This window comes from Sitodiplosis mosellana, unplaced genomic scaffold (genome assembly GCF_009176505.1).
Source record: "Sitodiplosis mosellana isolate CC-2019 unplaced genomic scaffold, AAFC_SMos_1.0 Smas_scaffold_6838, whole genome shotgun sequence".
Lineage (NCBI taxonomy): Eukaryota > Metazoa > Arthropoda > Insecta > Diptera > Cecidomyiidae > Sitodiplosis > Sitodiplosis mosellana.
Genome location: NW_022601981.1, coordinates 1 through 15,039, shown reverse-complemented (window position 1 = coordinate 15,039; position 15,039 = coordinate 1). Strand labels below are relative to the sequence as shown.

The 15,039-nt window shown below is 37.1% G+C and overlaps 5 protein-coding genes across 6 annotated transcripts; 1 reads left to right on the top strand and 4 right to left on the bottom strand.

Moving 5' to 3' along the window:
• Positions 1-136: 136 nt before the first annotated feature.
• LOC129579978 (BTB/POZ domain-containing protein 9-like) lies at positions 137-1,365 on the top strand (the record flags this gene model as incomplete). The annotated part of the gene is made up of 3 exons (XM_055470167.1): positions 137-732; positions 797-956; positions 1,208-1,365. Coding segments are annotated over 3 exons (914 nt in total), but the record flags the coding sequence as incomplete, so codon positions are not given.
• A 1,852-nt stretch (positions 1,366-3,217) lies between these two features.
• LOC129579973 (uncharacterized) lies at positions 3,218-5,842 on the bottom strand. The gene is made up of 5 exons (XM_055470162.1): positions 5,418-5,842; positions 4,259-5,352; positions 3,970-4,145; positions 3,641-3,871; positions 3,218-3,542 (listed from the first exon to the last, which is right to left on the bottom strand). Exons 1-5 carry the CDS (start codon positions 5,507-5,509, stop codon positions 3,423-3,425), a joined length of 1,713 nt encoding a protein of 570 aa, XP_055326137.1. The 5' UTR covers positions 5,510-5,842; the 3' UTR covers positions 3,218-3,422.
• A 156-nt stretch (positions 5,843-5,998) lies between these two features.
• On the bottom strand, positions 5,999-8,361 carry LOC129579977 (uncharacterized). The gene is made up of 6 exons (XM_055470166.1): positions 8,224-8,361; positions 7,828-8,150; positions 7,021-7,742; positions 6,748-6,929; positions 6,447-6,671; positions 5,999-6,391 (listed from the first exon to the last, which is right to left on the bottom strand). The coding sequence occupies exons 3-6, from the start codon at positions 7,607-7,609 to the stop codon at positions 6,293-6,295; spliced, it is 1,095 nt and encodes a 364-aa protein (XP_055326141.1). The 5' UTR covers positions 7,610-7,742; positions 7,828-8,150; positions 8,224-8,361; the 3' UTR covers positions 5,999-6,292.
• Positions 8,362-8,899: 538 nt separating this feature from the next.
• On the bottom strand, positions 8,900-11,833 carry LOC129579976 (uncharacterized). 2 transcript variants are annotated; one of them, XM_055470165.1, is made up of 5 exons: positions 11,280-11,833; positions 10,105-11,201; positions 9,788-9,969; positions 9,442-9,660; positions 8,900-9,375 (listed from the first exon to the last, which is right to left on the bottom strand). In XM_055470165.1, exons 1-5 carry the CDS (start codon positions 11,375-11,377, stop codon positions 9,328-9,330), a joined length of 1,644 nt encoding a protein of 547 aa, XP_055326140.1. In that variant the 5' UTR covers positions 11,378-11,833; the 3' UTR covers positions 8,900-9,327. The 2 variants fall into 2 exon arrangements, with proteins under 2 accessions (XP_055326140.1, XP_055326139.1); XM_055470164.1 differs by having other exon boundaries at positions 10,105-11,207; positions 11,280-11,647.
• LOC129579974 (uncharacterized) lies at positions 11,610-14,379 on the bottom strand. The gene is made up of 5 exons (XM_055470163.1): positions 14,043-14,379; positions 12,812-13,971; positions 12,547-12,728; positions 12,206-12,436; positions 11,610-12,129 (listed from the first exon to the last, which is right to left on the bottom strand). Exons 1-5 carry the CDS (start codon positions 14,135-14,137, stop codon positions 12,016-12,018), a joined length of 1,782 nt encoding a protein of 593 aa, XP_055326138.1. The 5' UTR covers positions 14,138-14,379; the 3' UTR covers positions 11,610-12,015.
• Positions 14,380-15,039: the final 660 nt, after the last annotated feature.

Below are 15,039 nucleotides of genomic sequence, written 5' to 3'. Positions count from 1 at the left end.
ATACTCACAGTAATGGTGAAATCGATCAATCGGGTAAATATTAATTGAAATGGAAAATTCGAAAACCAAAATTTCTCGTTGAAACTAATTTCTATTCCGAGATTTTCTGTTCATTCTCCATTTTTACGGCAAACAGATGAAATTTTGCAACTCTTAAGTGATATTTGCATGAACGATGAACATGCAGATGTGACCTTCGTTGTCGAAAACGAGAAGATCCCGGCGCACAAGACGATCTTGTCGCTCCGAAGTTCATATTTTCGTTCATTGTTTGGTGGTGCATTCGCTGAGTCAGCCCAAGCAGAAGTCGAATTGGAAGTTCCGGTGAACGCCTTCAAAGCGATCTTGAAATACATGTACACCGGTTGTCTATCGCTGGCCGCCTTAGAGAGCCATCAAATTATCGAAGTTTATGATCTGGCTGAGCAATATGACTTCAGTGCATCGATGAAGAAGATCATTTTGGATTACTTGACGGCCAATCTGACATTGGACAATTGCGGATCGATACTCAATGCAGCGCATTTATATTCCATCAAAGATTTACAAACAGCGTGCATGAAGTTCATGGATAGTCATTCCATGGAATTGCTTGGCTGCGACAGTTTCCTGGCGTTATCACTCACTTCCTTGTGCACTTTGCTGAAACGCGATTCATTCTACGCACTCGAGATCGATATTTTCAAAGCGGTGTGCAATTGGTTAGCACACAACTCAGATGCTGACGTCAAAGTATGCTCATATTGATTGATCGATATTATGAAAATAGTTAAATTACTTTCTTGTGAAAATCTAGCAAGCGCTTTCAACAGTTCGCTGGTCAGAACTGAGCATGGATGATTATATGAATATTGTTGAGCCAAGCAATATTTTGGATCCAGCTCAACTTTGGCATGTGATGAAAGATAATCGGGCATCAAGTGGCACAGCAGGCCGTACCCAATACCATAGTCTAAGTAAGAATATTTGTTATTGTACTACAAAAACTTTAAAATTATTAGAAATGTTAATTATTTGCCTGCTAATTAACATTTATCAGTAAAATGGTGGAAATATCAATAGCAATTGATTAACGATTCGATTTGATTTATTGAAATATGCCTATTAACCTATATCAGCATTGGCATCTGTCAATAGTTTTAAATCATAGTTTTTTATAGTGTGTGTTTTAAACTTGAGCGTAATTTATTTTTGTTTACTTTTAAAGACACGCAAAAAGATGTCGAAGAAAATATTGCAACTGCCGAACACGGCGCAAAAATTGTTTCCGGTGAGAATCCATCGGCAATTTTAAACGGTATATTTACAGGCAATTTAAATTTTGGTTCAGGTAATATAAGTAGATTTTATTATTCGCATGTTTAACACAAAGGTATTCAAATACCCGATTTTTCTTTTTTTGATTATTTAGGTTCCACATATCATGCAATAACTGACAGCCAGATATATCATGATTTCGGCTTATCCAAACCAATAAGTAATTCTATAACTGTAGACCTCGGAAAAGTTACATTCATAAATTATATAAAAATGTTATTATTGGGCGATGGTTCGTATTCATATTACGTTGACGTATCCGCTGATGGAAAAGAGTACATACGATTGTTTGATCACAGCAACCACAATTATAGATCTTGGCAATATTTATATTTTCAATCACGCCCAATTCGATTCATTAAATTGATCGGAACACGAGCTACTCATTTGGTTCGATTCGGGTATGAAAGTGGAGGAAATGGACGTGCATCATATCATGGCTATTATTCGTTTGAAGTTGTTGGATTGCAAGCAATCCATAAAACAAATAACTTCCCAGAATTGGTAGATGGCGTTATAAAACCAACGGCAAACGTTGCTAAAGTTGAACATGGTGCTAATGTAGAAGGAGTTGGCGGAGTCAACATATTGAACTTGAATCCCGATGAATTCACATGCCACGAGAAAGATCGATACATTTTATTACAATTCAACCAGCCCTACTACATTGGTTCGTTGCGAATGCTGCTTGGAAACAGCATGAATCATTCAAACAAGTATTTGTTCTTGATCGAGACATCTATGGACAAAGAGACTTGGACAATGGCCGTTGATAAAAGAAATGAATACCTGACCGGATGGCAAGACTTTGACTTTGCACCACGCCCGGCGATTTTCATCAAAATAACTGGAACACAAAGTGACATTGTATGTATGGTTTTGTTTTGATTTTTTTTTTTCAAAACATCCACCGAGCTAGATGATAATGATTCTAACTGTTTCTCATCCTGTTTGACATTTTTCTAGAATTTTATCTGTACTTACTTCGAGTGTCCACGCAATCCGAAAAGACCCAAATTGGAACATCCTCTTCAGTCAGAGAGAAAACGGCGACATATTGAATGCAATTGAAACTAGGGGGGAGACACGAAACTTAAATGAGTAAAATTAGAACATTATTCAACGATAATAGGAAAAATAGGAGAAATTAGTGAGTTTGGTTTGCCAATGTTAACGCTTATGGACGTATTGTTTATTGTTTATAAAATAGTCCCGTTAGGTCTTCCATAAGCGTTGTATTCACAGTGTAATACGCTCTGCAAGCGATTTTACTAGAAATAATAGCACAATATTAACACTTTTGCACCAAAACTAGAAAAATTAGAGGACATCAAGCAAAAAATATATGAAATTGAATGTAACTAGACTCTAATAGAATTCGTGTCTCGCCCCTAGAATTGAAAGCAATTTAGTTTTTCATTTGAAACTTAACTCTTAAGCGATCTATTTCACTACATTAACCCAAATTACAATAACTCTTCTTATACTCATAACAATTAGTCAATAAAGATTCCAAAAAATATTGCATTCAAATTGCAACCACTGTCCTTTCCCAACTTCTTGTTGAATTATTTTATGATAAAAATCTGAACATGTGCAACTTTTAAATTACATTCAAAATATCTGATCAGAATTGAGGCACGCGATACATTCTACGAAATAGCAATAAATAGAAATTCGTGATCTGGTCTTGATACATTGGACAAGAGTGTTTTAGCACAGCTGATCTCGGAGCAAAGAAATTGAATCGAAATTTTATTCAATTTCAAAACGAAAGACTTAGATGACATCATAATTTGCTGTTTGGTTGAGCTTTCTAGGCATGCATATGCTTCAATGCATACTACAGACCTAGATAAACAAATCCATTTAATGGTTAATCATTTAAACAACGACCTCATTTAGTGTTCACATGCGAACTATTATTTATTCTTTATTGAAAATCGTCTTGCTCAGCATTTATATTTTGTGTTATAAAATTCTACACATATATTTTGTATGTGTCATAACATAATAATCAGTAATGCGGAAAAATTGAATGAGTTTTTGTATAAAAATGGTTCGGCTGGAGTACAACATGCGAAGAACATTTGAGTGAATTTTATTCACCATAAGCGAATGTCCTTGATTGATGCCATCATACGTTCGAATTGTTCGTTATTGTTTCCATCTTTGACTTGGTTCATATTGTCATGGAATTTGCCCGCGTCCATCTCGATGAGATCCTGTAGAAAAACATTTTCAAATCAATGGCGTTCGAATTGGAAAGCATTTTCAAACAAGTGATTTAAACTTAGGATGGATGTCCATCCTGCAATCATACCGTTTTCTTACGTAGCCCGCACAATTCAAGGCAATGACACACAAGCTCGTAGGTAATCGTATACTTGTGTACCGTTTGAATCCATGAAATATCGACGTGACCCGAATCACGCCAGTTTGGCTTCGATGGTGGTGGCCGGAAGCTTTTCGGAACGTAAACATTTCCTTTGCTGTGACCATCAAATTCCGTCAATAGAAGAATATCGGCTTCATGGGTGGTGATGATTCGATGCTATTTCCAAAAACAAACTTGAGTTAGTGGGACAATTTGAGGAAAATAGTTCTAATCACGAAACGATTCGAATCATTCTATGAAAACAGACAACTCACTGTTAGCAACAGGTTCAATGTCAACAGAACGATTCGCATTTGCTTCTTTGAGCTATTGATCTTCGACATCGTCTCTTCGCTTAAATCCAACAGCCACATCAAGAGTGATAAACGGGACAGATCAAACGATTTGTCTTCCTCTTCAATGAGCAATTCTTTGAGGCTCGGCAATGCCACTGTGAATGAATTCCAATCAATTAAAATGATGGAAACAAAGAATTTTCAAATGTTCTATCTTTATATGTAAATTTTTTTTATCACAAAACCCAACGACAAGACAAATACTTACTCGTTGGATACTCGATATCCACTTCGTATTCAACGGCTTCTTCCCCGAAAATTCGCTTCAGTTTCACGGTTCGTGTCTTCGGCTGTTTGTCTGGCTCAACGTCCTTGAAAATGATTCCGCACAGCTTCATTGTCACGCTTATCACCAAGTCGATGAACGGCAATGCACCTGGTCGACGAATGTCAATGAATAAAAGGTCTTTTTGAATGGTGAGCTTTTCGTTCATTGATTTGTATGCAAAGTAAAGATTCGCCTTGCAGAATTGTAACACCAAATTGAACGATTCGTCATTGTTCACCAAATCCAAAATCAATCCGTCGTAAATGTCGTCATTCCAATCGGCAGCGTAGTCGTTTACAGCAAATACACGATTCAGTTTTTCTTCGAACTCATCGCGTTGTTCTTCGGTCAAATCTTTGGATCCAGGAAATCCATTCAAATCAAATCCATTTTCACCAAATTCCAAAAGTTTCACGCGCTCCACCAAAAAAGCCAGTTTGCTACATTGTTTTCCCAGAAGTCGAAACTTTACGCTCTTATCAAGCTTGCAAATGGCCCGAACGAGTTGCATTTGCTTTGAGTTCAATGCAATGGCTTGCAACATTTGTTTGGGGCAGATTTTCACAATTTTCAGTTCGAAGAAATCAACGTTGCAGAGGCACCACAACGAAAAATCAATGTCATAGACCAAAAATGGTGCGTTACGTGTAATCAATGCCATGACGTTGTTGCGATGTTCTCGTGCATATGACAAAATCGAACGCTTACCCAGCCGATAATACACCGACACCTGACCGTATTTCGAGCAGACTTGCATCAAGTTGTACAGCAAGCGCTCGTTGGGATACAAAGTCGATGATTCCCATCGGTTGGGAAAATCTCTGTATCGACCCTCATTCAATCGTGCGACGAACAACAAATTTGCGCCGGCCTTTTTCATCTCGTCGAAGAAGTATTCCAAAATTTCATTGAATTTCCGGAATTGGCCGCCAAGACGTAATCCCCGTGCAAATGAATGATCGGAACATCTATCTCCAAGAACTCTAACCAACTCTTTCACATCAATTATAATCGTTGGATCGTCGCCATGTTCACTGTGATATTGTTTTTGAACATTAATATTGGGAAAATGCTCAACAATTTGTTTTGAATAACTCACCGTCGCCATTTTGCAATCTCGTCACGAATATCAATCTTTTGAGCGATGGCTTTGTTTGAAATGCAAAACTTTTCCAAGCCCGAAATTCCCATTTTTTCTGTGTAAACGTAGACTTTTACGATACGATTGGCTGAAAAGCTGATTATTTGAAGAAAATTTATATTTAGCCTTTGTTATTGGAAAATAATCGGTTGAGCACGCCCATTTGTGTGATAGTCTCGTTGAGAAAAGATCGAAGACGTTAAGTAGGACTCACAGTGTGAAAAAGGTTTGTGTGTGTATGTGTAATTACGTCGCAGTAAATCAGAATGATTGACAACAGCACAGCCAATGTTTGAAAGTGTGGCAGTAGCTTGATGTGACTGAGTGACGATTGATTTGTCACAAATTGATACGGTGGTGGCAGCACAAGAGCAACAGAATATATCGCAGTGTGTGTGGCAAATGTGTGCAACTAGTGTTATGCAAAGCAACCGAAAAACATCGCTTGAATACAAACATTGTCTTTTTTACTACCTTATGGAATGTCTCTGTATTGGTTTCAATGTGACACTGAAGGTAAAGGAATGACATTGATATGATTTGATCGGAATGGCGCTTTATTTGAATTTTCTCAATATGATCGCATTCACACGTAGTACATTTTAAGTGTAAAAATGTTATTCATTATTCTTACATGAACTTGTTAACACAAAATCAAGTCAAAATAAAGATTGTAATATAAAAAACATCAACTCGTAATCTACTCAATTCTATAAAATGAAGAGAAATAATGTCTTTTTTGCCTTTTTTTATCGAGATATTGTGTAAAAATATTTAGCTTAAAGATTAAATGTTTGTTGAACAAAGTAATTGATATGCCACGGCCATCATAGTCAGAAGTTTTCCATCTTTAGCATCTTGTGCGGTTTCGAGTCACTTTCCATTCGTTGCATGCGTGCATTGAATTCGGGTGAATCAAACAAAATCGGTGCCTGGAAAATATGCTTCTTTTTAACTGCGCAATGTTAATATTTATTCAAATCTTACCGTTTCTTTTCTTAAGCCGGACACTTCAAGACAATGGCAAATCATCTCGTAGGCAATTGTGTATTTGTGTGCCGTTTGAACCCATGCACCGTTAATGTTAGGGATACGTTGATTCAGCTTTGAAGGTGGCGATGTTCCTCTTGGTAGATCAAGTTCAGTTTTAATGTTTCGTTCCATTTCCATTTGTTGAATGGTATTCGCTTCATGAGCCGAGATGATCTTATGCTGTAAAGTCGATAGAAACACATTTAAATTGCTGTTATTGCGATTGTGATAACAGAATGGAATATGTTCATCTTACCAATTGCAAAAATGTCAGCGTCAATGAAACAATGCGAATGAACTTGGAGTCATTCGAAGATCTGATGTCCGAAATTGATTCTTCGTTCAAGCCAATCAGCCACTTGAAAAGAGACCAGCGTGAATTGTCGAACCGCATGTTATCTTCTTCAACCAACAGTTCTTTGAGACTTGGCAATGGCACTGCAACAAATAGATGGAAAATAATAAGGAAAATCAAATAAAAACCAGCAATTTTCTATATGAACGTTTGAATGCGATGGAAAATTCTCACTTGTTGGATAAATGATATCATTTGCAGATGTGACATAAATGTCACCAAAATTCCGATTGGTGCGAATTGTTGGACGTTTCTTTGGATCAACATCTTTGAATAGGATTCCACACATTTTCAGCATTATGGTTACCATTAGGCTACGAAAAATCGCGTCCTCTTCTCGTCGCTCTTCGATGCACAGCAGATCTTTTTGCGTCGAATCTTTTTCATTGATCAACTTGTATGCAAAATAAATGTTTTCTTTGCAGAATTGCAACACCAAATTGAACGATTCATCATTGTTTGCCAAATCCAAAATTAGTCCCTCGTAAATGTCTTCATTCCAATTGCCAGCGTATTCGTTTACGGCAAATACACGGTTCAGCTTATCTTCCAGATCATCACGTTCTCTTTTGTTCAACTTATGTGCCAATTGATCTAGATCGAATCCATTTTCACCATATTTCAATGACTTCACAAATTCCACTATACGGCTTTGTTTATGGCATTGTTTTCCAACCAGATTCAACTTAATATTCGTTTTGAGCTCGGATAGTACGAATACGAGTTGCATTTGTTTTGAGTTCAATGCGATGGTTCGTAGCATCTGTTTCGGCGAGATGTCCAGAATTTTGAGATCGTAGAAGTTGACATTGGCGAGGCACCAATATGAGAAATCAATGTCATACACCAAAAATTGTGCGTTGCGTGTCTTGCATAAGCCAAAATTGAACTCTCACCTGAAAGGAAAACCACGAAAGAACAGATGAGCGGTAATGAAAACATATTGAATTTGATAAAGACTACTTGATAATTGACTCTTACCCAGGCCATAATTCACCGACAATTGACCATATTTCGAGCAGATTTGCATCAAGTTGTAGAGTAAGCGTTCGCTTGGATTCAAATGTAATGATTCGCATTTGTTGATATCTTGGAATTGGCTTTCTTTCAATCGTGCAATGAACACCAAATTTGCGCCGGCCTTTTTCATCTCACCAAAGAAATATTCCAATATTTCATTGAATTTCCAGAATTGGCCGCCCAGATTCAAGACACTGGCAAATGAGTGAAGCAATTGTTGATTCGAAAGCACTCGATTCAACTCTTTCACATCGATTATAATCGTTGGATTTTCACCATGTTCACTGTGGTCATATTTTTAAGGCTTTAGTATTTCAAAAAAAGAAAAATCCAAAAATCAACATAAGAATTACTTACCGTAGCCATTTTGCGATTTCGTCACGAATATCAATCTCTTCAGCAATTGCGTTGTTTGAAATGCAAAACTTTTCCAAACAATGAATGTTCCCCATTTTATTTGCACTTATTTTAATTGGACATAAAAATGAATATTTATCATACGATTCACGATTGGTACAAAACAAATGAAAGATAATCAGTTTCAAGAAAATATATATTCTTTGTTGCAAAGTTTATTCAAAATCTGTTATTGCGAAATAGTCAGTTTAAAAGAGCACGTCGATTCGTGTAAGAGTCCCGTTGAGAAAAGAACGAAGATGTTGAGTAAGACTCACAATCTGGGATATGTTTATGTGTGTATGTGCGACTAAATCGCAGAATCGTGACTCAGTGCGATCAACAACAGCACGGCCAATGTTTGAAAGTGTTGCAGTAGGTTGGTGTGACTAAATGACGAATGATTTGTTACAAATAAACCCCATTGGTGGCAGCACAATAGCAACAAAATATCGCATAGAAAGAATATGATTTTTCGGTTAGGATTTTTCAAAATAGAATTAATCGATCAATGTTATAAATTACAGATTTCCAACTGGAATGAATATTATGTGTGTACTAGTGGGTGTCTGTCTATATCTATGCATGTTTACTTGAGCCTCCAGAAGCAATGTTATTATAAGAAAAATAATTCTGCTGTGGTCAATATTTTCTGTATGTGACACAAAAACCTAAAAATGACAGAGCTAACAAACACTGTTTGTTTGCATTAAATCATTACATTGTTTACATTGGATCTTTGTTTTTTTTTTCTCTCTTGAGCAAAAACAAGTTTTGTTTCTTGAAAGTAATATTAGTCATATTACCTAACCAAATTTACTAAAAGTATCATTGTCTATGATAGTCTAAAATCAAATTTGGGTGGACTTTGAATGTAATGAATGTTTTGAGATTCTAATCTTCTGAGTTTTCTTTATCTTTTCGTCTTAATCATTATCTTTAATTACTTAATCTAAGCAGCGACATTTTCGACTTGAAAATTGGTTATTTAATGAAAATAAGTCCTGCAATCGATCCACGATCGTTTTTAAATCGCCTCACCATGGTGTTGTGTCATTTTCCGTACTATGCACGGCGTGCATATAGCTCATATGCATCGAACTGAATGAGGGCCTGAAAGAAACGCATTTTCCACATGCATGAGTACATTGCAATTCAAGGTAATTTGGTGAATTTTACCGTTTCATTTCGTAGGCCGCAAACTTCGAGACAGTGGCAAATGAGCTCGAAGGTGATGGTGTATTTGTGTGCTATTTGAACCCATGAAGCATCTGCATCGTCCCATTTCCACTGCGGTTTCGGTGGTGGCGTGCGGCTGGTCCGTGGATTCGTCGCACTTTGGACACTCGATTCGACTTCCAGAATAGCGTTTGCTTCACGGCCTCTTATTATTCCATGCTATTTTGTTGAAAAAGAAAACAGAATTTCATTGAAAATCATCTTGAAAATCACTTGAGAATCGACATTTATCGATCGACACATATCGTGTTTGACGCTTTTTTTTGAAGAAAAACAATTGGCTTACATGTTTCAGGAAATCCAGCGTCAATGTGGCAATTCGCATGTATTTTGAAGATTGTGACGTTTCTATCTTGGTTATTGGTGCTTTGGGCACGTCGAGCAACCAACGCAGAAGATACCAACGACACCAATCGACTGATTTACAGTCCTCTTCCACAATGAGTTCGATCAAACTTGGCATTTGCACTGTGAAAATTTGAATTGAATCGAAAATAATGAGAGATTTGATAACAAAGCCAGTGATACATTTTTTAGAGGAAAAAACAGAAGAAAATCATTTTCGGTCGACAAAAATGTCGTTCAGTTCCAAATGCTACTTACTCGGTGGATAAATGATTTCCATTTCCGATTGAACAGCTGGTTCACCACGAACCCGTTGGAATTTAACCGATCGAGTTTTTGGTTGTTTATCTTCTTCGACATCCATGAAAATGACGCCACCCATCCGCATCGTCACATTGATTACCAAGTCAATGAATGGCATTGCATCCGGGCGACAAATATCAATGAGTAGCAAATCTTTTTGAACAGTGGACGTTTCGTTCATCAATTTGTATGCAAAGTAAATATTCTCTTTGAAAAATTGCAACAATCTATTGAACGATTCGTCATTGTTCACCAAGTCCAGAATCAGTCCCTCGTAAATGTCTTCATTGAAATTGTCGGAGTAGTTGATAACGCTCAGCATATGGGCTATTTCAACTTCTAGCTCATTTCGCTCATCTTCATTCAGATGGGCGTTGGCAGTGAGCAGATTGATGTCATAACCATTACGTCGAAGTTGCAATGGTCTCACGTAGTTAACCAAAGCAGGCAATTTTCCATCTCTGTCTCCGACCAGTTTACGTTTCGTACTTGGCTGGAGTTCATTAATGGCCAACATCAGGTGCATTTGTTGAGCATTCAAATTCAGATCGCGATAGATCCGGTTGCGATCGAATCTTGCGATTTTCAAATACCGAAAGTCAACTTCATTTAGGCTCCAAAGTTCATAAACATCGCTGAACACCAAAAAATTCGTATCACGAGTGATTAACGCCATGATGTTGTCTCGATGCTGGTGGACATATGCCACTATGGCGCACTTCTTCAAACCATAAGAAACATGCACCTCACCAAATTTCGAGCAAATCGAATGCAACATATTGAATAACATGCGTTCGTTCGGGCGCGCTGATGACGATTTAAATGCCTTAATATCTTTGTATTTACCTTCATCCAATCTGGCGATGAATACCAAATTGGCACCGGAAATTTTCATCTCGCCAAAAAAGTACTCCAAAATTTCATTAAACTTTTGGTATCGACCACCATTGAACAGAGCCATTTCGAACGTTTGATGTCGATTGACTCGGTCACCGAGCACTCGGTTCAACTCTTTCAAGTCGATGATAATTGTTGGGTCTCTGCCATGCTCTCTATAACTGTTGTTTCAGATTTAATCAATTGATACGTTTTCATCATAGCAAATGAAAATCCAAAAAGAAAATACTCACTCTCGCCATTTTCGAATTTCAGCACGAATGTTAATTTGTTCGACGAACCCCTTGTGAACGTTTGATATGATGTATTTTTCAAAACCTTTGATTCCCATTTTCTACTGAACGGCAGTATTTATTCAAAAGTATAAAAATTGGACAATATTGGACGATTCACAAAGACGTTTACTAATTGGTCACAGTTCGATTATAGTTTAGGACAATTATTACAAAATACTTCATCAGTTTCACTATGTGTGAATTAAAATGATTGCATCGATGGTTCTCAGTATACTAAAATGGCGCGACTGCAACACGAAGGTATTAAGAAAAAGCAAGTTGCCGATATGCAAATCAATCTGTCATTGACTGATTCTGTCAACACTGTGTTTTATTGATATTGTTTGTATTATAACCTCAAATTTGTATCATTTATGATGACTTCTCTCATCAATTTACATCAAATTGTTGTGTATTTCAATGTATTTGTATGTTATTTTGATTTTACATGACAAATGAATGAATTTTACACCTATGAACGATTTATTTTCAAATGAAAATTGTGTTTATATATATGAAAATTGGAATGATTTCATCATCCTAACGATAGCGTCGAATGCAATTCAAAGTTGAGTTAATGTTTTTGGTTCTAATGCAGGCCATCGAAAAAAAGATGTTTTGCAAATCGTATTCATTTGGCGATTTGTTTGGTTTGTATGAATTTGCATAAAAATCCAGAATTTTTTTCTCAAATTCACCACAAGCGAATGTTCTTCATTCGAGTCATCATCCGTTGGATTTGTCTGTTGTCATTTTCCGATTGATGCATGTTGGCGTGAAATTCAAAAGCGTCAAATTGGATGGAATCCTGTAATGCAAATGCCAAACATCACATAAACATAACCAATTTGTAATGAAATGACCATTCAATTGATGAATCTCACCGTTTCTCTACGTAAGCCACACAGTTCCAGACAGTGGCGAACCAGGTCAAAAGCAATGGTGTATTTATGAGCGGTCTGAACCCATGACATAGCGACGTATTCCGGATGGCGCCAGTTTGGCATCGGAGGTGGCGGCCGAAAGCTTTTTGGCACATAAACATTATTTTTACTGCGGCCATCTGATTCGGTCAACATGAGAATATCAGCTTCATGCGTTGAAATGATGGCGTGCTATTTCAAGTCAATGGCAGTTATTATTTGGGTTCATAAAAAATGAACGTTACGTTTTTGGTTGGTAGGAAAATTTTGCAACTTTTTAAGCGATAACATTCAGAACTTACCGATAGCAAGAATTTCAGCGTGATCAGAACAATTCGGATGTACTTTGAATCACATGCTTTCTTGATCGATGTAATGTCTTTGCCGTCCAAATCCAACAACCATTGCAACAGAGACCAACGCGGCTCGGCAAATTGTTGGTTATCTTCCTCGATGATCAAATCGTTGAGAGTTGGCAAAGCCACTGGAAATAATCAGAAAATTTTAGATGGGAAAATGGAGTAAAAAAAGTCATTCTTTTGTTTAATTGCCATAGGTGTTACTCACATGCGGGATAGATGATATCCTCTTCGATTTCAGCAATCTCTTCGTTAAATACTCGTTGAATTTTGATAACACGGGTTTTGGGTCGTTTATCAAGTGCTATGTCTTTGAATGCGATGCCGCATAGTTTGAGAGTGACTTCAACCATTAAATCGATGAACGGGCCGGTGTCTGATTGCCGCACATCTATGTATAACAGATCTTTGGGAATCGACGAATATTCAAGCATGAGCTTGTATGCGAAAAAAATTTCATTGCTGCAAAATTTGAAAAACGTTTCGAATTCGGCATCTTCATTGGCCAACTTTACGGCATGCCGTTCGTATTTGTGTTGCACCTCTGCAACTAAGTCATTGTAGTCGGAATTAGTTTTGAAGTTTTGTTCAATATTCTTAAGTAATTCCGTAGTTAGACTGTCCCCGTAGATATCAGAAGCGATCTTCTTCAAATCGAAGCCACCTGTCTTAATTTCTTGCTTCTTGATGTACGTAGACAATCTTAAAATTGAATGGGCACCACCTTCTAGGTTGTTTAAAAAGTGTTGCACCGGTGTGTCGATATTTTTAAGATTCGACAGTGTTGATAGCAATTGCATTTGGATCGGGCTCAAACCAAGCACATCATACAATGTTTTGCGACAAAATTTCATGATTTTCAGAGTGGAAAGCTGAACATTTGTGAGGCTCCAATATTCAAAGTCCAAGTCAAGCGTCAAAAACCTTGTTTCCGATGTCATAATGGCCAACACATCGCGTTGATGATCTTTGATGTAATCCTTAACATGCCACCAATGACGCCAGAAGTGAGCTTCCACTTGACCGTATTTGGCACATAAACGCAACAAATTGTACCAAAATCTTTCATTGGGTCGAACGCTTCGATTGGTGTTTGAGAAATTGCGTAAATTCCCGTATCGCTTCATGCAATCGAATGCATTGATGTTTGAATCAAAATGCTCCATATGCTTGAAACGACCTTCAGCTAATCTTGCGAAAAATTTCAAATTTAAGCCGCATTTCTTCAGCTCGCCCAGGAAATATTCAACGATTTCATTGTATTTTTGAAATCGCCCGCCCAAAATTAAACTTTCTTCATCGAGCTCTCGTACAACTGTGTTCAAATATCTGACGTCGATTACGATCGTAGGTTCCTTGCCATGTTCACTGCAATTCGGTTTATTTTATCACATCAATTTATTGGTTTGAATTTGACTTAAAGCCGCTTCATTACTCACCTTCGCCATTGCGCAATTTCATTGCGAATATCAATTTCTTGGACAATGTTTGAATTGTTCTTCGTGATAAATCCCATCAATCCTCTGATGCCCATTGTGCACTGTTCGCCAACAATTTTTTCGGTATCACAATGCAAACAACAACCACTTTTTCTGGACAATTTTTTTAAAACTTTTTTTACATTCAATTCACTGTTTCAACTGTTATTTGTTGCGTAGTTCTATATTCTTACTGGGTACAAACGACCGTATATGTGGACAGCTGACTAAAGAATGAAAATATGCAAGCGAAAAGAGAGAATATTGGTTTCTTGACACAATGTCGTTGTATGTGTGTGTGTGTCGCTTAATCATATCACGTTTGGATAAGTTTACATTGACACACAAACCAATGATCTTTGGAATTTATGCTCGGTACAAATTGTGATTGTGAATGCATACATTTGAGAATAGGATAGGAATGGAAAAACCAATTGGTTTTCATACCTTATTTATTTTCATTTATTTAACCAAATTATCATCCAATGACTCAATGCTGTCAGTTCGCGCGCGCTGTCTTATTTTTCAATATGCGCGCCAAATAATGCTTCATTAGTATGCGAATGTCATTTTGAACAATCGGAATGACAGGTCTAGTGTCTTTCTAATAACATTCATGCAATACAAAGTGACATCGGCTTCACTCATTTTAGCACTTGTTCCTTGGCGTCGTAAGGGACTGGAAAATATTTGAAAACAAATTTTCGTGTGAATTTATTTTGCTTTATTACATCGTAATCTAACGCAAACAATTCAAAGTTTATATTGCAATCATTGAAACCGACTGTGGCTTAAAATAAATTGAGAACAATTTCCGTTTACCGCGATTTACTATTTTGCGTATCGTACTTTGTGCATATTCGAGACAAGTCGAAGAGTAAGTCGCAATTCAACGAAAATGGCGTTCAACAATACTCACAGTAATGGTGAAATCGATCAATCGGGTAAATATTAATTG